This window comes from Cervus elaphus, chromosome 33 (assembly GCF_910594005.1).
Source record: "Cervus elaphus chromosome 33, mCerEla1.1, whole genome shotgun sequence".
In the NCBI taxonomy this organism is placed as follows: domain Eukaryota; kingdom Metazoa; phylum Chordata; class Mammalia; order Artiodactyla; family Cervidae; genus Cervus; species Cervus elaphus.
The window spans coordinates 63230236-63252523 of NC_057847.1; the positions used below are offsets into that span (position 1 = coordinate 63230236).

General features: G+C 37.4%; 1 protein-coding gene across 6 annotated transcripts in view; it reads left to right on the top strand.

The window, feature by feature from the left end:
• ZRANB3 (zinc finger RANBP2-type containing 3) overlaps nt 1-22288 on the top strand; it is a 278640-nt gene that overhangs the window by 196083 nt on the left and 60269 nt on the right. For all 6 annotated transcript variants that reach the window (XM_043894549.1, XM_043894548.1, XM_043894550.1 and 3 more), the window contains 2 exons: nt 18279-18398; nt 20789-20908. In XM_043894549.1, the coding sequence (XP_043750484.1) occupies nt 18279-18398; nt 20789-20908 (240 nt within the window). The remainder of the gene's footprint in view (nt 1-18278; nt 18399-20788; nt 20909-22288) is intronic.

Consider the following 22288-nt stretch of genomic DNA (forward strand, 5'->3'; position numbering starts at 1 on the left):
GGGACCAGATGCCATGATCTTAGTTTTCTGAATGTTGAGCTTTAAGCCAACTTTTTCCCTCTCCTCATCACTTTCATCAAGAGGCTCTTCAGTTCTTCTTCACTTTCTGCCATAGGGTGCTGTCATCTGCATATCTGAGGTTATTAATATTTGATTCCAGCTTGTGCTTCCTCCAGCCCAGCATTTCTCATGATGTAGTCTGCATATAAGTTAAATAAGCAGGGTGACAATATACAGCCTTGATGTACTCCTTTCCCCAATTTGGAACCAGTCTGTTCCATGTCAACTTCTAACTGTTGCTTCTTGACCTGCATACAGATATCTCAGGAGGCAGGTCAGAGGGTCTGGTATTCCCATCTCTTTAAGAGTTTTCTACAGTTTGTTGTGATCCACACAGTCAAAGGCTGGAGATATTCATAATTATTGTCAACTGATCTTAAGAAAGGGGGCAAGATAATAGGGAAATGGTAGTCTTTTCAACAGCTGGTACTAGGGCAGTTAGATAACCAAAAGGAAAAAAAATGAGCCTTGATCATTATTTCACACCATACATAAAAATTAACTTGAAGCGAATCATACATATATAAAAGTTAATTTGTAAAATATTAGTAGCATACATGTTTTAAAATATCCCATCCTTTGGATAGGAACATTTTTTTAGATAGGATACAAAAAGCACATTCTTTTTTAAAGGAAAAGCAAATGGGACTCAAACCCTTAAAATTTATGGTGTTTAAAAGTGTTACGTATGAAAGACACTGTGGCACTGAAAATGCAAATGCAAAATATAGATGGGAAGAAAATATTTGCAAAACATCCCCCCAGTTCCATTTTCCCCTATCATAATTTTTGGTTTGATCAGTGTTCATTGTTTACAGTATAATGACTCTGTTAAACACTTCACAATTGAGCTATAATTACATTTCTTTTCTTTGACAACTGTTGTTTTTCTTAAAGTTGATAACTATCTTGTTTTTCGTTTGTTTGCTTGCTCACTTAGCTTTCTTTGTTCTTAGTACTGACTGTAGAATACAGCTTAAAAGAAAAGAATATACACGAGAACCTTTTAGATAATTTCCTGCATGTGATGAGAAACCCAGTTGAAAGTCAGAAGTGTTGATATGTATGGATGCTACCACACTTCAGTTGTGTCCAACTCTTTGCAACCTTACGGACTGTAGCCCTCTACGCTCCTCTATCCATGGGATTCTCCAGGCAAGAATACTGGAGTGGATTGCCATGCCCTGCTTCAGGGGATCTTCCCACATCTCCTGCTGGGAGAAGCCTTTATATATGAGAACAGTTTAGATAATTTCCTGCATATGGTAAGAAACCCTAGTTGGAAGTCAGAAGTGTTGCTAGTCAATAGGAAGTTGCACCTAATTCCTAGAATCCTTGAAGAAAAGTAAAGAGATGAAAAGTTACCTGTTCCAGCTTGGAACATATTCCCAAAGACGATCGGTAGCAGAAGGCTACCCCGACTTCCTAGTTTTCAGTTCTTTTGCTTTCCCTGCCTATCAGAACCTCTGTCCTCAACCACTTACGTTAGTTGTAACTGTTATGTCTATTCATGTGCTGTAACCAGAAATAATTAGTTTACAGCATTACCAGATTGGAATTCTTAATATATTGTCCCCAGAAATATTATTGGTATCCAATAGAGTCTAAAGTAATTATAGATAATACAGTTTACCCACATTGTAGTTGTAGGTAACATTGAAGAGAGGTATCTTACATTTAATATTGTTTCTATGGGAAAATGTGTTTCAGTGTTCTCCCAAATCTATCTGTTAATGAACTTTTAAAATGCCACACATTATAAATTGGTAATTGTGTTGTGTGCTTACTAATGTTGTAGCTTCCTTTCTTTGGCTAAGTGTTTTCCTAACTAATTCAGCAGATATTTATTGAGTGCCTACTATGGCAAGGATTATGCTTGGTGTGAGAGAGGCATGGTGAACAAGACATGGTGTCAACCTCTCAAAGAATTTGTGTTGGGGAAGACAGTAAAAATAAATGTTCACTTGGGCTTTTTTGCCACTATTCCTTTTTTAAAAAAAATTTTATTTTTAATCAATTATCTTCCAATTAAAAATAAAAATTTTTTAAAAAAAGGAATAGTGGCAAAAAAGCTCAAGTGGGAAAAAAAAAATAAATGTTCAACTACGATAGAGCATATTGAGTGCCTGAAAACCAGGATATTGAAGAGGGACATGGGAGAAAACACTTGGTCAAGTCTTGGGGGTTCAGGATTCCAAGGAATGAACAAGTAAGATGTATAATTTCTGTAATTTATCCTAAGGGTTCTGAGCAATTGGATATTGTGGAATAGTGTAAAATGATATGATTTGCACTTTACAAAAAGAACAGCAGCTACAGGCATGCCACATTTGTTGAACCTCACTTTATTGCACCTTGCAGATTACATGTTGTTGTTGTTGTTACAAATTGAGAGTTTGTGGCAACTGTACATCAAACAAGTCTTCTTGGCTTTCTTTTTCCAATGGCATTCACTCACTCATGTCCCTGTGTCACATTTAGGCAATTCTCATGATATTTCAAACTGTCGTTGTTATGTTTGTTCCGGTGATCTCTGATTGGATCAGTTATCTTTTGTAATTCTTTGGCGGTGGCTTAAACAGTGTCCGTATATGCCACTGAACTTAACTAAGATATTTGTTTGTGTTCTGACTGCTCCACCAGCCAGCCATTCCTCTATCTCTCTCCCTCTCTTCAGGCCTCCCTATTTCCTGAGACACAACAATACTGAAATAGGCCACTCAGTAACCCTATAATGGTCTCTGAGTGTTCAAGTGAAAGGAATAGCTGCACATGTGTCTGTTTACATCAAAAGCTAGGAACAATCAAACTTAAGTGAAGAAGTCATATTGAAAACTGAGACCGCTGAGAGCTAGGCCTCTTGCACCAAATAGTTAGCCAGGTTGTGACCACAAAGGAAGAGTTCTTGTAGGAAATTAAGAATGTTGCTCCAATGAACGAAACTGTCTTACTGATGATATGGAGAAAGTTTTAGTGGTCTGGAATGACAATCAAACCAGTCACAACATTCCCTTAAGCCTAAGCCTAATCTAGAGCAAGGCCCTAACTCTCTTCAGTTCTTTGAAGACTGAGAGAGATGAGGAAGCTGCAGAAGAATAGTTTGAACGTAGCAGAGGTTGGTTCATGAAGTTTAAGAAAAGAAGTCATCTCTGTAACATAAAAATGCAAGATGAAGCAGCAAGTGCTGATGCAGAATCTGTAGCAAGTTATTCAGAAGTTCTGGCTAAGATAATTAACGAAGGTGGTTACAGTAAACAACAGGTCTTCATTGTAGATGAAACAGCCTTCTATTGGAAAAAGATGCCGTCTAGGACTTATGCAGTTAGATAGGAGAAGTCAGTGCCTGTGTTCAAAGCTTAAAGGGACAGGTTTACTCTCCCAATTAGGAACTACTGTGGATGGTGACTTAAGTTGAAGCCAGTGCTCAGGTCAGTTCAGTTCAGTCACTCAATTGTTTCTGCCTCTTTGCAACCCCATGGATTGCAGCATGCCAGGCTTCCCTGTCCATCACCAACGCCCGGAGTTTGCTCAAACTCATGTCCATCGAGTTGGTGATGCTATCCAACCATCTCATTCTCTGTCATCCCCTTCTCCTCCTGCTTTCAATCTTGCCCACCATCAGGGTCTTTTCCAGTGGGTCAGTTCTTTGCATCAGGTGGCCAAAGTATTGGAGTTTCAGCTTCAGCATCAGTCCTTCCAATGAATATTCAGGACTGATTTCCTTTAGAATGGACTGATTGGATCTCTTGGCAGTCCAAGGGACTCTCAAGCATCTTCTCCAACACCACAGTTCAAAAGCATCAATTCTCCGGTGCTCAACTTTCTTCGTGGTCCAACTCTCACATCCATACATGACTACTGGAAAACCATAACTCTGACTAGATGGACATTTGTTGGCAAAGTAATATCTCTGCTTTTTAATACGCTGTCTAGGTTGGTCGTAGCTTTTCTTCCAAGGAGCAAGCATCTTTTAATTTCAAGGCTGCAGTCACCATCTGCAGTGATTTTGGAGCCCAAGAAAATAAAGTCTGTCACTGTTTCCATTGTTTGCCCATCTGTTTGCCATGAAATGATGGAACAGATGCCATGATCTTTGTTTTTTGAATGTTGAGTTGTAAGCCAACTTTTTCCCTCTCCTCTTTCATTTTCATCAAGAGGCTCTTTAGTTCTTCTTTGCTTCCTGCCATAAGGGTGGTGTCATCTGCATGTCTGAGGTTTGATATTTCTCCCTGCAATCTTGATTCCAGCTTGTGCTTCATCCAGCCTGGCATTTCACATGATGTACTCTGCATATAAGTAAAATAGCAGGGTGACAATATGTAGCCTTGACGTACTCCTTTCCCAATTTGGAACCAGTCTGTTGTTCCATGTCAAGTTCTAACTGTTGCTTCTTGACCTGCATACAGATTTCTTAGGAAGCGGGTAAGGGGGTCTGGTATTCCCATCTCTTGAAGAATTTTCCACAGTTTGTTGTGATCTACACAGTCAAAGGCTATGGCTTAGTCAATAAAGCAGAAGTAGATGCTTTTCTGGAGCTCTCTTGCTTTTTCACTGATCCAACAGAAGTTGGCAATTTGATCTCTGGTTCCTCTACCTTTTCTAAATCCAGCTTCAACATCTGGAAGTTTATGGTTCACATACTCTTGAAGCCTGACTTGGAGAATTTTGAGCATTACTTTGCTAGCATGTGAGATGAGTGCAATTGTGTGGTAGTTTGAACATTCTTTGGCATTGCCTTTCTTTGGGATTGGAATGAAAACTGACCTTTTCCAATCCTGTGGCCACTGCTGAGTTTTTCAAATTGGCTGGCATATTGAGTGCAGAACTTTCACAGCTTCATCTTTTAGGATTTGAAATAGCTCAACTGGAATTCCATCACCTCCACTAGCTTTGTTCATAGTGATGCATTCCAGAATGTCTGACTCTAGGTGAGTGATCACGCCATTGTGGTTATCTGGGTCATGAAGCTCTTTTTTGTATAGGTCTTCTGTGTATTCTTGCCACCTCTTAATATCTTCTGCTTTTGTTAGATCCATACCATTTCTGTCCTTTATTGTACCCATCTTTGCATAAAGTGTTCCCTTGGTATCTCTGATTTTCTTGAAGAGATATCTAGTCTTTGCCATTTTGTTGTTTACTCTATTTCTTTGCATTAATCACTGAGGAAGGCTTTCTTATCTCTTCTTGCTGTTCTCTGGAACTCGGCATTCAAATGGGTATATCTCTCCTTTTCTCCTCTGCCTTTTGCTTCTCTTCTTTTCTCAGCTATTTAAGTCCTCATTTACCATTCTGTATATCCTAAGGCCCTTAAGAATTATGCTAAATCTTCTCTGCCTGTGCTATACAGGTGGAACAAGAAAGCCTGGTTGACAGCACATCTGTTTACATCATGATTGACAAATATTTTAAGCCCACTGTTGAGAACAGTGCTCAGAAAAGATTCCTTTCAAAATACTACTGCTCATTGAGAGTACCTGGTGTGATAGAGATGTACATTGAGCTTCATGTTGTTTTTATACCTGCTAATACAATATCAGTTTTGCAGCCCCATGAATCATGGAGTAATTTCAACTTTCAACACTTATTCTTTAAGAAATACGTATCATAATGCTGTAGCTGCCACAGATAGTGATTCCTAATTTAGATCTGGGAAAATTCAGTTGAAAATTTTCTGGAAAGGATTCACCATTCTAGATGCCATTAAGAACATTTGTGATTCATAGGAAGAGGTCTAAATAGCAACATTAACAAGAGTTTGAAAGAAGCTTGAGTTCAACCCTCGTGGATGAATTTGAGGGGTTCAAGACTTCTTAGAAGGAAGTAACTACAGATGTGGCAGAAATAGCAAGAGAACTAGAAGTGGAGCCTCAAGATGCAACTGAATGCTGCAGTCTCATGATAAAACTTTATTTATTATGTGACAAGCACTCTTTCATTCCACAATAAGAGCATAAACCAAATCCGGGCCACTTATCCATTTCTGCCACCTCTTATGGCCTGTGCCCTCACAGCCATTAATCAAGGAGCCTCAACTGTGACAGGGCGGCTACACCACTTGTTTTCAAGTTGCAGAGGGATGATGCACTAGGACTAGGGTCTCGACAGGATAGGCACAATTTCCTTTGGAGTCCATTCCATTTGATCCCTTATAAAGCCTGAACTTTTAGGAGCACAGGGCCAGCCCCTTAAGTCTCAGAACAGATTGCCATCAGTGGAGGTTTGCAGATAGTCATGATAATTCTTTAGTAGAAGCAGTCACTTCAGTAGATGAGTAAAGAAAGTGGCTTATTGAGATGGAACCTCTGGTGAAGATGCTGTGAAGGTTGTTGAACTGACAAAGGATTTAGAATATGACATAAATTTAGTTAAAAAAGCCACAACAGAGCTTGAGAGGATTGATTCCAGGTTTGAAAGAAGTTCTGCTGTGGGTCAAATGCTATTAAAAAGCATTGCATGCACATGAAAATTGTTCACGTTAAGAAGAGTCAATTAATGCAGCCAACTTCAGTGTTGTCTTAATTTAAGATATTGCTACAGCCACCCCAACCTTCATCAACCATCACCCTGACCAGTCAGCAGCCAGCAACACTTCATCAGCAAGACCCTTCATCAGCAAAAAGATTATGCCACTCTGAAGGCTCAGATTTTTAGCATTTTTCAGCAACAAAGTATTTCCAAATTGAAGTATGTATATAGTTCTTTTAGACATAATGCTATTGCACACTTCACAGACTATAGCATAGTGTAAATGTAACTTTTGAATGCAGTGGGAAACAAAAATTCATGTAACTCCCTTTCTTGTAATATTTGCTTTGTTTCTGTGATCTGGAGTTGAATCTGCAATTGAATCTCCAAGGTATGCCTGTGTGTAGAGAAATCATTGGAAGGAGTAATCCTGTAGGCAGGGGTATTGTACTGGTAATCTAGATGATCTGAACTAAGGGTGGTGGCTATACCACATTTTAAATTGAAAGAAAGGAATAATTCAAAATATATTAAGATATTAGTGATTGATTGAATGTGGAGGAGAATTTGGTAAAAGTAGGATCTAGATGTTTTGCTGGGCCAACTGGATTGATGTTTGTGTACATAGTCCCCCATTAAGTATGATCTGTGCCAAATTCAGCAAGACTCAAGCCATGAGGTAACAGAAGGTTTGTTTTATACTCTGCAGCAGCATATTGGAAGTGCTTTACTTTTTATTGAATCACGTGAAGAGTTATGTTGAGAAATTTAAAGATAATTATAACTATATAATGATAGTTTATATAAATTTGAAAATCTTGATGAGAAAAAGAAGGAATTGTAAGAAAATAATGAGTTTTCAAGTAAATGCATCTGTTTGAGTATACTTATCAGTTCAGTTCAGTCTCCCGGTTGTGTCCAACTCTTTTTGACTCCGTGGACTGCAGAATGCCAGGCTTCCCTGTCTTATAGGATATGAGTATTATCGGATTTGAGTATAAGAGTATATTTATAGGATACGCAATTTTATTTACTTTTTTTTTTCTCTTTTTTTTGCCATGACATGAGTCGTATGGGATCTTAGTTCCCAGACCAGGGTGTGAGCCCAGGCCCCTGGCAGTGAAAGCATGGAGTCCTAGCCACTAGACTGTCAGGGAATTCTCTAGGATATGCTATTTTTAGAGGCATATATTTAATTACTGCCTAAAATTAAATGAGCTCTTTATGATTTGTGATATTTAATTTTTTAAAAGTGCAACTTCATAATAAATAAATTAATATGTAAAGTGTAAAATCTTGTCCATGTCAGCTCTTCTGAGGAAATAAGTACTTCCCACGTCCGTTTATATCACTCTTTTTACACTCTTTATTCATTGTGGTTAGAGAACAATGGACTCTAAAGGACCTCTGTGGGCCATCTGGCCTCTTACTTCAGTCCAGGCAGAGTTACCATGTAAAATCTTCCAGACAAATAGATCTCCATCTATCCTATTTTTACAAACCTCCTGGATAGATTTCTTCCTCATCTTTTCTTTTTTTCTCATATCCTACAATGTCTTAGAGGGCTTTCTGGGTAGCTCAGATGCTAAAAAATTAACCTACAATGCAGGAGACCCCAGTTTGATCCCCTGGAGAAGGGAATGGCTACCCACTCCAGTATTCTTGCCTGGAGAATTCCATGGACAAAGGATCCTGGCAGGCTACTGTCCATGGGGTTGCAAAGAGTTGGATACAACTGAGTAACTTTCATTTTCACATTCACAATGTCTTAAGCAGATGGGAATAACAATACCAGTGCTTCCAATTAGATCGTGTCAGCAAATTAGGTCATATTAATATGATAATTTTTTATATATACAGTGCAGTACTATATAATGGTGTTGACATATATCATCCATGTGCTGTACAAACATTTATTCTGCTCTGCCATTTGAGTTTAGATACTCGTACATCTTAGGGGGATAGAGGCTGTATAAGTTTTGTTTTTTTAATATTTATTTGGCTATACAGGATCTTTAGTTGTGGTATGCAGATACTTAATTGCAGCATGTGGGATCCAGTTCCCTGACCAGGGAGGTCTCTGTAGAAGTTTTAAACATGTTTGCTTTTACATTATTGAGATCTCTTTTTCAGATACTTCTTAACAAGAAATTAATAATGATAATGGTAAGCATAAGGGATAATGATAAGTGCTAACTAAGAAAATGACCATAAAATAATTAATGTTGCTAGCACAAAGTCAATTGTTGAAGAATCTGAGGTAACTACAATTACTTTTCTTTCTCTATACCATTATTTTTATTCCTCTGTGATATTTGTTGAGAATATAATAGGTGAAAATGAGCAGATTCTTTGTTTTAATTGTAGTTGATTGAGAATGTTGTATTAGCTTCTACTGTTCAGCACAGTGATGCAGTTATACATTTTTATGCATTCCTTTTTACATTTTCCATTATGGTTTACCACAGGATATTGAATATAGTTCCCTGTGCTATTCAGTGGGACCTTGTTGTTTATCCATTTCTCTGTGTAATAGTTTGCACCTGCTAATCCCAAACTCCCAATCCATCACTCCTGCATCCTCTCCCTCCTTCTCACCAACAAGTCCTGAACAGATTCTTTAGATTTAGGATCAGCCTAATATTGTCCTAGAAAAGAAACAGATGTAAGTTGTATGCATGGTTTAGCCAACTCTCAGTTATTTTTTGGTAGCTTGCAACCATATCTTTTTAGAGAAAACCATTTTAAGAGAAATGCCAGTTATTTTTCTAAGAAGATGAAATCAACCCATAACTTTAAATTTCCTGTCACTGTGGGGATGGCAGCATTTCTTAGTGCTTTAAAAACTTTGCAAAGGCAAATTATGTTCAACACAAAGCAGGTTTTCCGTCCGATATGTTGCCTCCGCAGCTTAAACGGGGGAATCCTCCTCACGCCACGCAGTGAGGTTTAATGAGGTCACTGCAGTGTCCCTGCTGCGCGGGGACTGAGGTGATGTGAGGCTAGGGTGCCTCTTCCTGCGCCAGTTCTTCTTCTGAGGAAGGGTCTCTGGCTCTGAGGGCTTCACTAGTGGCTCAGTGGTAAAGAGCCTGCCTAAGCCAGGCGCTGTAGGTTTCCTGTATTAGTAAGGAGATGGTCAGTCACAATAAAGTACAAATAAAACAATGATATTTTCTTTTTAGAGGAGGAAGGTGGTATATTAGCTACGTGGCTATGTGGAATGGAGGAAGGCTTTAGTAAAGATGGGAAGATATCCACTCAAGAACTAAGAGTGGTTTAGCCCAGGTCTCTCGCATTGCAGGCAGATTCTTTACCAACTGAGCTATCAGGGAATGCCTTTTGAGGTGGCAGGAATGGTTAAGTTTGGAGTCACAGGTGGAGGAAGAAGAGAAGAAATATGTCTCTTATATGAAAGGAAAGGAAGTGAACAATGAGTAGTAAAAAAAAAAAAAAAGTAAGGAAAAGTAACAGAATTCTCAAATGATGAATTCTGTTTTCTCTGGGCAGTGGGAAGTTTGAGAGTTCAGAGACATAGATTCTGATTTTGAAGAAAGTAGCAGGGTTAAAATTGTTTTTGCTGTTTACCAGAGAAATGTAGTAAAAACATGAGCTAACACTCTTACAGTTGTTTCCCATGTGCCAACTGTTCCAAGCATATTTTATTCACTAACTCATTTAATTTTTACTACTACTCTTTGTGTAATAAGTACTTTTTATCCCCTTTTATGGGGAAACTAAGATACAGCGTTTAAGTGACTTGCTCAGACTTGCAGATTGTAAATGAGGGAGGCAGGATTTGAACATGGACAGTTTGGCTACAAAGTACATACACTTACCTATCATTCCACTAAGGTAGCAGAATAAATGTAATATTTATTGTTGACCATGGGTTTAAGGTGACTTCTGTTTCCCTGTTACTGACTTTTTAGCATCTCTCTTCAGGTATGGGAAGAGAAGATATAGAATTTAAAATTTTGTACATTCCATGTGTTATCATTTTAAATGCCCAAATAAGATTTATTCATGCTTAGTCATAAAAAGTTGATTACCTTATTGACATGATCAATGGATGGAGTTTAGAAAGAAATTGAGAATGTTTTTCAAAATTGATTCAGTTTTTAAAGAATTAGATTAGCTCTTGATCAATGACTTTTGCGATCAAACTCACATGAAACAAACTTTTTATGAAAAATATTTTTAAAGTCCATAGTAATGTTGCCTTTAGTTTCTAATTTGGTTAACACAGTGGAGTAGATTATTCATGGGAATATTCTCTCCTCATCCATCTTTGCCTGATAGAAAGATAGATTAGATTGAACAATTGCTTTATAATAATATCTTGTTCCAAAAAGTATTATGGAAAGGTTTAGGATCCCAGGTTCTTTTGTAAAATTGTGTTGGTTAAGGTATTAAATTGGGGTTAATCTCTTCTTACATACAGTATTATAGCCCTTCTGCTTCTTGATGTGAAATAGGCTGCTTGCAGAACTTGGTCAGTGTCAAAAGATTAAATGTATTAGACATGTTAGATTTCTATTTACAGATGTGTTTATAAGCTTGCCTAGCAATAAGAAAATCACACTTCTTATAATTCATCCAAGTTATCTTTGGAAGTTTCCTGTGGGAAAATTTTGGCATAGGGTTCTGTAAAAATGTTCAGAACACTGACAAGAGTATGGAATGACCATTCTTCCCTAAAAAGTTGTCTTCTACCAGATTTGAAAATGTTTTTTTTTTCAGGTTGATGAAATGGCTTCTAAATTAACAACCATTGGCAGGGGGAAAGGGAGAGCAGAAGACAAATTCCTAGCCTTTCTTTGTGGTGGTGTACAGGGCAGGTGAAGTGAAGTGAAAGTCACTCAGGCATGTCTGATTCTTTGTGACCCCATGGACTCATGGAATTCTCCAGGCCAGAGTACTGGACTAGATAGCCATTCCCTTATCAAGGGATCTTCCCAACCCAGGGATTGAACCCAGGTCTCCCACATTGCAGGCAGATTCTTTACCATCTGAGCCACTAGGGATCTTAGAGGGGTAAATAAGCAATGTTCTCTTTTACTTACTACTTTCCTTTCCTCATTTAAAATCATTTTAAAGGATAAAAGACAAATTAACTATCATAAATTTACAAATCAGTAAGAAACATTATAGGGTGAAATAGATAAATGAATAAAAACAAGAGTCAGAGAGGCTATCAACTGATGAATGGACAAGTAAAATGTGGTATGTCCTCGCAGTGGAATGTTACTTGGCAATAAGAAAAGAAGTTAAACGCTGAAAAATGCTACAACATGGATTGAAAGCATTATGCTAATAAGTCAGTCACAAAGGACCACACATTGTGTGATTCCATTTGTATGAAATGTCAAAATAGTCCAGTCCATAGAGACAGAAAGTAAATTAGTGTTTGTCTAGAGCTAGGTTGATACAGGGGCCTGCAGTGGAGGTGGAGTGATTGCTAAGAGATGAAAGATTTTAGGGAAATGAAAATATTCTGAAATTGTGAAGGATACACAACTCTAAATGTTCTAAAAACTGTTGAATTGTATGCTTTAAATGGGTGAGTCTTATGGTGTGTGAATCGTATCTCAGTAAAGGGTTGTTTTTGTTTTTTTTAAAGCATCTGGGTTCTTCTTTCTACTCTGGCTGCCCTAGTTCACCACTTTTCTCAACAGCTTCCATAGTAGCCCCAGGGTAATTGCTGCAGTGTGCTGTGCTGTGTTTAGTCGCTCAGTCATGTCTGACTCTTTGCGACCCCATGGACTGTAGCCTGCCAGGCTCCTCTGTCCATGGGGATTCTCCAGACAAGAATACTGGAGTGGGTTGCCTTGCCCTCCTCCAGGGGAGCTTCCTAACCCAGGGATTGAACCCAGGTCTCCTGCATTGCATTCAGATTCTTTAACCATCTGAGCCACCAGGGAAGCCCAAGAATCCTGGAGTGGGTACCCTATCCCTTCTCCAGGGGAACTTCTGACCCAAGAATCTAACAGGGGTCTCCCGCATTGCAGGCGGATTCTTTACCAGCTGAGCTACCAGGGAAGCCCTGGTGTCAAGTCCAGGTCATAACATCCAAAGCAAGGAAATTTTCCGTAACGTCCATTTGTCAGTGAGCATTTTTTTTGTTTTTGATTTTGAAGCCTCCAGCAGACTTCCTATTTTCCCTATAAGTCAGAATCACTGGGGATGAAAGTACTAGACTTGCTTAGACCAATCACAGTTCACCTCTTCTTGATTAATAAAGCTTGAAGAGTTGTCCTTAAATCATGTGCCTGGTGGTGCACTGGTAAAGAATCTGCCTGACAGTGCAGGAGACACAAGAGACATGGGTTTGATCCCTGGTCAAGAAGACTCCTCTGGAGCAGGAAATGACAACCCACTCCAGTATTCTTGCCTGGAAAATTCCATGGACAGAGAAACCTGGCAGGCTGCAGTCCATCGGGTTACAAAGAGTTGGACATGACTGAACACACACACACCAGATATCTAAACAGATTTGCCATTTAATCTGGGGTTGAAGACTTCAAAACTTAAGGAGGAGCTTCTTTTAGCTCATGCTCCCTTAGCTACAAGTTATAGGTGCTAAAGAAAAAGTTATTCTGATACTTGTTAAAACAGTAAGGAAGACTTTATTCAAGAAGTTGACTTTATCTCAGTAGAGTTTGCAATAGGAGTCAACTCTATTGCAACTGAGGAAAGAGATCACTCAGCTCTGAACACAGCAGAGAGATCTGGGGATTTATAGCCAACAAGCAGGGTAAAGGGGTCGGTGGTCAGAAAATTACTAAGAGGAGACATCAAGGGTAGGGAGATTTTGCTAAACTGGTTGCTCCTGCTAGCAGCACATGCTTGTCTCAAAGATTAAATTATGCATGTCTAAGTGCACAGGCTGGTACAGTGAAACTATGGATTGCTCATTAAATCAGTTATGCTTCCTTTGGTCACTCACTCTTCTACTTGGTTAAATAACTGGTAATTCTAGACTTTCTTGCAGCAGGGATGTGTGCATTTATCAGATCAAAACCAAGGTCAAAACAGAATTCTTGCAAAAAGAAGGCCAAGAAATTAGCTGTAAATAGTGAGGATTAGGAACTTGATCAGATATCAAGAGTTAATCAGGTATCAAGAGTGGGGGCATTCTTGATAAATTGACTTAGCAGGATTCTTGCTAAAATTGGACCTGGAAAGGGCAAGAGAGACTTGGAAGGCCGAAATTGAGGCCTAGTTAAGAAAAGGGCTAAGAGGAATGTAACTGAAGTTTGGTCAAGGAGAAAGTCTTTGTCATAGCTCAAGTTTGGTGTTTTTTTGCTCTTTTCCCCTCTTATTATTTGTTTAAAGACTGACAACTTAAAGTAACTTTCCTCAGGTCTTTAATGCAATGTAGGTTTTTCTTTGCTTTTACTTCAAAAAGTATGATGTGTACCTGTTCACTGAAAAAAAAATTTAAGAAATAAATCGTACAACATATTCTCATTATTTCTGCATTTCCTTAAATGAGACAGAGTGTGTAGTCTTCATTAATTATTTAAATTAGAACTTTGGCTCACAGACACATTAGTAACAGACCAATTTTAGTAAAATGAAATTGTGAGCACTACAGTTTCTGTAAAACCTGAACTGGTGTGACCAAAACACTGATTGTTAACAGGACCTGCTGTTCCTATATAATATGCACTTAAGATACTTCAAAAGCAAACTTCTATTCAGATAACTTAAAATGTGACATTGCAGTGGCTTTTAATCAGACTAGAATCAGAACAGGGAAAATGCATGTATAGTTCATTTTAAAATGCAAACCTGTGCAGTCCCCAACCTAAGAACCTAAGACAATCCCAAAGTCCCTTTGCTGTGTAGATTTTTTGGTTCTGCAAACACATTTTCTCCTCAGAAGCAACATCACAATGATAGCCAACAGGTTAGTCCCAAGAGACTGTTTAGCCCATTGAACTTTATATAATTGAACTTATAATATTAACTATAAGCTTTTCTGAACCTGTGATTGGGAGGAAGAGATGGAAAGGGGCTTGAGCTTTGGCACCAGCAGTTTCTGGTTGTACTGAGGAGGGGGTGATGGGAGTGGAGGAGACTCTGGTAGAAACAGCTTGCTTGTGAAGAAGTGGGGAATGCATCTGAGACTAGGGGTGCAGTGATTATTTAGTCTGTAAGTCTGCAGTGCTTGGTAAATGAATGTACCTTAAAAATACTCCAACTTGACATGTACTTTTTGAAAGGCTTATCACAGTAAATATAGCTCTTTAGGCAAACATGCGGTTTATTAAAGTGGTTCGGTTACCATGGCAACATATCTGGAATTTATAGCTCCTTATTTTGAGAGGGCTTCATTTCCACTTTCTGAGGCACTGAAATCCAAGGCTAAAGTTCTTAACAGCCGCCAGTCTCATTGTGTGAATTTTTAGTCTTTAGAAAACTTAGACGAACAAAATGTAGCTTGGAGAGAATCAGTCTTGTGACTTGATAGTCATACGCGTGAATTTTAAATTGGTAGTTTTCAGTTTTAAAATGTTCCAAAGTATTTCCTATTTTAAAATGTTTAAATTATTATCAAAGCTACGTATGATCATAATTTAATGAGGAGAAATAGAAATTTTGAAAAAAAAATAACAGTCCCCTAAATTTATTCTCTGGAGGCAACCATGGTCTTTTCTTGTAGCTGATTTTGAGGGATTTACTTAGATCCCTCAGCAATGGGTTTATCTTGCTTCTTGGTTTGTATTACTGCTTGCTTTGTAATTTTAGGTGTCATCAATTGGTTTCTCTATATGGAAGATAAAATTCTATCTAAAATAAAAATTTTAGCTCTTTCAGTCTTCAGCCCCACCCGCACGCCCAGACCTTTCCCCTGTTCCCATTCTTCAAACAGTGATAGATAGGGAGATAGACAAATTGATAGATTAATGGATCAATAGATAGAAATGGATGAAGAGATAGAAAGTTACAGTTTTACTAATTTTATGTAAATTTATACTAATTTTAGCTTGATCAATATTCAACCTGTACATTATTAGAACCATGTTTATAATATTTACAGATGAACAACACAGTATACTATGATATGTTTTTTTCTTTTATGACTCATTTCTCACTAACTCATCCTCAAACTTTACCTCAGTTGTCCAGTCTCTTCTCAATATCTTTAAATGTTAGCATGGCGTCAATTTTATCCACTTAACAAAATTTCTCCTGTAGCATTTGATCAGCTGCAGTCTGGACAGTTTTTCTTTAGGTTTGCTGTGAAACTCTCATCGGGGATTTTTATTTATTTCTCTCTTGTGCTGAATTACTTCTTTTTCAAATATATATAATTTTCTTTGTTTTTTTATTCCCTTGTTTTGCTGTACATTTTCCAGTAGCCTCCCAAGAAAGGGTACATTGGCAGTAAATTGTTTGAAACTCTGCATATCTGAAAATGCCTTTGTTGTAGTTTTATATCTGATTTTTAATTTGGCTGAATAGGAATTGTTAGTTAGAAATCATTTTCTCTCATTCAGTATCAATGTTGGGATAGGCGATGCCATTCAGATTTTTTATTCTGTTTTGCTTCTGTGAAATCTGTTCCCTCTCTAGAAACTTGTAGAGTTCTTTCTTTGTTCCCATTGTCCTAACATTTCATGATTATGAACCTTGCCCTGGGTCCATTTTCATCCATTATGAAGGCTCTTCATTGGGCATTTTCCAGTTTGCATTTTGGAAACTTCCAGTTTTAAGTTCTGTAAAATATTCTTTTTTTTTTAAATTATCATTTCCATTTTTTTCTGTGTTGTTTTCTAGAACTTTTATTATTCACATATTGTTTTCATCATCTGGTTCTCTAATTATATTTTATATTTTCTCTATTATTATTTTATATTTCCATCTACTTCCTGGAAGATTTCCTCAGCTTAGTAACCAGTAGATTTTTCACTTCTGCTGTTATAGTTTTAATTTCCAAGAGAATTCTGCCCCACTCCCCCTACTCTTTTTTTTTTTTTTTGTAGTATCCTGTTGTTCTAGTTTGGTTTTTTTCTCTCTCTGCATTGTTGATCTATTCATGTTGCTTTCCACAAATGTCTGGTGGGTTTTTTTGTTTGTTTGCTTGCTTTTATTTACAAGACTTTAAACGCTAACTAGGAACTCTTCATGGATATGTAGAGTTTCCATGTTTACTGAAGGATAATAATTGAGTGATCTGATTGGGATGTCTTGTTGAGGAGCCCCAATATCAGTATCTTTAGTCTTTTTTTACTGGTCTGGTTTTCCTGAAAATAATCATTTTACGTGATTCTTCTCTCTTGCCTAAGTCTCTGTTTGGGGACCCTAGGGAATAAAAAAAAGTGGAGAGAGAGGGTCAGAGCTCACCATTTGTTATGTAACTTACATCTAATCCCCTTGATTTTTGCAGGATGACCTACCATCATTGTAGGATTCCTCTATCTGGATAACCTCTGTTTTGCCCTCTCCAGAAAACAAATTTGTAGTTTTCTTCCAGGATGAATTGGGAGGTCACCACTTAAGTGGAATGGGTAGAGAAAGGCTATGGATCAGCACAGCACATATTCAGCTACTTAAACATTTTTTCAAACAGTCCTCCTATTTTAGCCACATCCCTATCCTCACTTCCAGAGGTGACATTTCCTGATCCTTTTGTGATCACGCCTTTTTAAACCAGGTACTTCTCAACACTCCATACTGGCAGTTTAAGAACTGTCAGATTGGCTAATCAGTTACCAGGCGTCTGTCTGCTTTTTCACTTGCAAAGTTTTGTTGCTATTGATCCCTCTCCAACCTCTTTTTCTCTATACATTTTTCTATCATTTAAATATAGCACTGTGGAGTGGAGGTTAAATATATTCAGCCTGCTATCTTTTCCCAAAATGTCTAATTTTTTTTAACAGTTAAGGGATACTGTATTCGTGTTTTAAATTTAATTCTTGCTATCCATTTTAAATTTAACTCCTATTTAATTCATCTCATATTGATTTCTTATGCTTAACAGGTAATAACCTGGCCTCTAGCTAGCTAAGAAAAGCCTATTCAGTATGAGCTTTCATGATTTTTCTCCCTTCTGCTTCACGATTTCTTTGTCTCCCTGTTCTCTCTCACCTCCCGACTGAGCTCTTAATCCCATCACTCCAGCCTCTCCTGCAGCCTGCTCCATCCTGGAGGCAAGCACAGTCCCCTGATTTCTCATTTTTCTCCGTCTTTCTACACCTTTAACAGCCTTTTTATAAATCTACCTTAGTTTCTTAGTTAAAAAGAAATGAAAAAACCACTTTCCTTAACCCTTAAACTTCAGCTCAGTTTTCTTATTCTTTTTCAGTTTCTCTCCCACACACACAAAATGCCATTTGTTTGACTTTTTATCTTCAATTTTCTCCTTCACTCTATTCCACTTACTCCTCTATATGAGCTTTTTTTTTTTTGAAAATTACTTTCTGAACAAAACCACCAACTGCTTCCTCACCACGGCTTACTTGACTACCCACTTTGCTTTGAGACTCCTTCCCTATCTTGTTTTTTTTTTCCATCTAAATTCTTATCCTGTTCTTATTTTACTTCTCAGTTTTCTCCCCTCTCATGTTCCTCTTCTTTCGCGTGTTGCTTTAGGTGTGGGCTTCTACTATAGGCTGCCTTGAGGACAAAACAGTTAAAGTTCATGGAAGTTTACTGATTTTCAGGCTTTTCTTGCTTTGTTAAAGTGGCATGATTTCTTATAAACATTTTTATGACATTAATGAGGTTTAACTTTTTATATTTAGGCAGGTGCTGTAAAGGATTATATTAAGATGATGCTTCAGAATGATTCACTTAAATTTCTGGTTTTTGCTCACCATTTAAGCATGCTCCAAGCTTGCACAGAAGCAGTTATAGAAAACAAGGTAGGTTACCATTTATTTATAAAACACTACTTAGGATGCAGTTTTTATATCCTAAACATCAATTGTAGTTTTTATAATTGGGGTGGGGTTTTTTTTTTGCCTTCTTCAGATTATGGGATGTATATCTATAAATTACTATTACATATTTTATTGCAAATTATACAAATGTATATATTTTTAAAATTATACTAATATTGGGATCAACAGGGGGCACAGTGGTAAAGAATCCTCCTGCCAATGCGAGAGACGCAAGAGACACAGGTTTGATCCCTGTGTTGGAGAGATCCCAGTAGGAAATGGCAACCTACTCCAGTATTCTTGCCTAGAAAGTTCCGTGGACAGAGGAGCCTGGTGGGCTACAGTCCATGAGGTCACAGAGTTGGTCACGACTGAGCACGCACACATACGCTAATATTATATTTCCATTGTGTTGATAATATACTACTAATATTTCCCTTTTATACCAGTCATAATATTCCACTGATCAAATTGGATGGATGGATTAAACTATGCTGCCTTGATAGGCTATCATGCGAATTTTGTTTCTGTTATTGGATATACCATTTGAGATTGGTATAGGCAGTTAAAATTGTTTACCCACATGGTGGCCTAGACCGTGGGTGATTTTGAGGGGAAAGGAAGAATAAATTTAGACAGTTTTGTTACCCAGCTGCAGTCATACTTTTTAAACATCTAGGCAGCCTACTTTATAGAATATTTTATTAAGATTTAGTGTGGGCAAGTCGGAAACATACGCCCAGGTAAACACCATGAAACCTGCTGACTTCACAGCCTTTGGGTCCGCCTTGTTCCCCAGCAGCACTATCAGAACAGCATCTGCCGTTTTTCTTTCCAAGTTTAAACGTGTCGCCCCTCTGTCAGTGCCAAGGCCTTCTTGAGATGCTCCGGGTCAGCCAGAGGAAGTTCCTGACAAATTATAAGAGCTTAATATCCATGTAATATCAGAACCTCTTGCTGGTGCAGGTAGCTTTTTTTTAAAGGGAGGAATAAAGCCATGTTTTTTAAAACTTTGTGTACTTTTTTCAAGTATTTGCTAATTAGTCATTAACATTACCAAAGAAATAATTCTAGTCTTTCCTTCATAGATGGATTTATAATAATATAACATAGTAAAGTGCTATATATTAAAGGGATGCTTTCTCATTACCATATAGTATCTGTGATAGATCCTTTGAGGAAGAATTAATTAGCCTTAGAAATAATTTTTAAATGATTGAACAATATTTGATTGTTAATTCTGATTCCGTTACACCTTAAAACTATTGGAATCTATCCCAAGTGTGTCTCTTCTTCCCACTCCCACTTTACTGGTGTTTAGAATTGCGTTTAATGCCACCGAGAGTTAAAAATGTAGGTAGTCATGGTGTTGCAGGTTAATTTCTCCCAAACTCTCCTTTGCCTGACAGTATGTTTTCTTTAGAAAGACCCTCAGAAGATTTTATAGTCTCTGTTGATGGATCACTGGTCAATTTATATCTGTTTATGAAGACATAGAAAGTTGATAAGGGACATTCTATTAAATCATTAATTTGATGGTTCCCTTATAAAACTGTGTCTCAAGTATTTAAGGCAATATTTTCCATAAAAGTGCATATAAAAATAAGACAGTTTGAAATTCAGGGCTTATGTGTGTTTTTACAAATTTGAGTAATAAGTTTTTAAAAACAATTCTGACGTACACTGACTGCTCATATTTTCTAAACTCATATTGTTCTTAAAATACGGCACGGTTCAATTTAGTACTTAGTATTTCCTTCTTTTTTAAAAATGTGTTTGGATTTCTTGGTTCCTACCTCAGTGGAGATGACCGAATCATATATTTCTTTTAAATTTAATAATGGGAAAAATATTGATGACTCAAATACTACTTTGAAAAAGATGTTTTCCCTGTTAATGTTGCAACATTTCAGGACTACTCTCCCTAAATCCCAAATACGTGGGCTGAATCCACTTTTTCTCACATGTCTGACTTTATTTTCACTTTGGAATTAGTGGTCCTGTAACTTTAAAATTAGTCTGATCCATCTTTTAAAAGTTTGCATATCATTTTACCTAGAATATTACTGAAGACAATAATCCAGGTATGATTATGGAACTCCTGTTATATCTGTGACATCACACTTGGTATTGATGGTATGAAGATGAATTAGACATAGATACCACTCTCAAGTATCTTAAAATATTTAAAAATAGGAAATTTTTATAAGCAGGTATTAAGAAATCTGATTAAGAGTCTTTTACTAACCTATCATTCTCACCAGTTTCTGTTTTATTGTGTGAACATAAAAATAAGCTGTAACATGTATATGATAAGATGGGTACATAGGAGCTTGTCCTAATTTTGCCATTTCCCTTGTTGTTGTTGGTAGACTCGTTACATCAGGATAGATGGAAGTGTTCCATCTTCAGAAAGAATACATCTGGTTAATCAGTTTCAAAAGGATCCTGAGACTCGTGTAGCTATCCTCAGCATTCAGGCTGCTGGTCAGGTAAGAAGTTTCACATCTGAATTTGATAATGAAATGTTGAGATAATAAAAAGGCCATTAACCTTAACTATAACTTCCCATCTGGTGTGATAAATACTCATTCCACCTTGGAGAGTGCTAGAAAGTGTAACAGAAGGAGACCTCAACACCTCTGATTATAAACTTCCTAAATTTTCAAGTAAAGAATTTCCTGCAAGAATAAAGTTAATTTCATTATAACGCTTTCCCATCATCTTTTGTATAGCATTTTGTCTTCCCTTTCTTACAGCACTTAGCTGTCTTGGTTGTTTTCATCAGAGTCTGTGAGGCAAGGTGGCCTGAGGAAAAAAGAACTCTCCTGTCTTTCTGAAATTTTTGTGGAATGCCCTTGGTTTGTTCCTTAGAGTTAGGTTTGGCTACAAGTAAATGAAAATCCAAATTAACAATGATTTAAGTATACAAAATTTTACTCTTGGATACAGACAGTCCAAGGCTGGTTACCACTCCTAGCAGGTATCTCTTATCTAAGAGTTCTGCTAGGGTTCATATCTATGATCCAGGAAGCTGAATGGAGAAAGGCATGCTACATCTCACTGGCCTGCAGTTATTCCCAGGACCACAACTGTCTTCAAATGAAACTGGAAACAGTAGCCTTTATTGGTCAATCAAGTATTATGTTACAAAGGAGTAAGAAAAAAATAGATATTGGTCTGTACTACCCACTGTAAAAGGGGATACTTATGAACATTTTTCCTACGAGCATTCTAGGATATTTTGATGTAAATATCTAAGCCAGGATATTTAACAGAGGGAAAAGTAATTGAGCGTATTGTTGTTAAATATCCAACTTGGTATATGGCAAATCTGGCAATTTCTGTGGATTCTGGAATCTGGACCAGGGCCAGAGTTCTCCTTTTAGTGAGTTAATTGATATATATAAAATTGTCTATGTAGAGAGAATCCATGAAGATGAAGAAGTTCTAGAACTCACTAGGAGTTCTAATCAAACTTTCATGTTGGATTAAATTTCTAGTAGTCTGAGTTTTATATCTGTTAGAATATTTCAGCCATAGAAAATATTATCAAAAAGAGCTGAAATGGAGTACCAATAGCTTGGGAGAAGATAAGTAGGAAGAATCTGAGCAGGAGAGTCTGGGAGTGACCTGATAAAAGACTTTCTGAAATTAAGATTGTACAAGGCACTCACATTCTATTCAAGGCTGTATTCCTGAAGGCCTTGTATAATTCAAAACTTAATACCCTTGAATACTATTAATAAAATCTTCATCAGAATGAAGGAAAGTAGAAAGGGCTTTGTCCTGGAGGTTTCTGAATCTTCCATTGTAGTTTAGTATTAATAGCATCTTTGAGTGATTTGATCTTGGCAACGTATTTCCCCTTT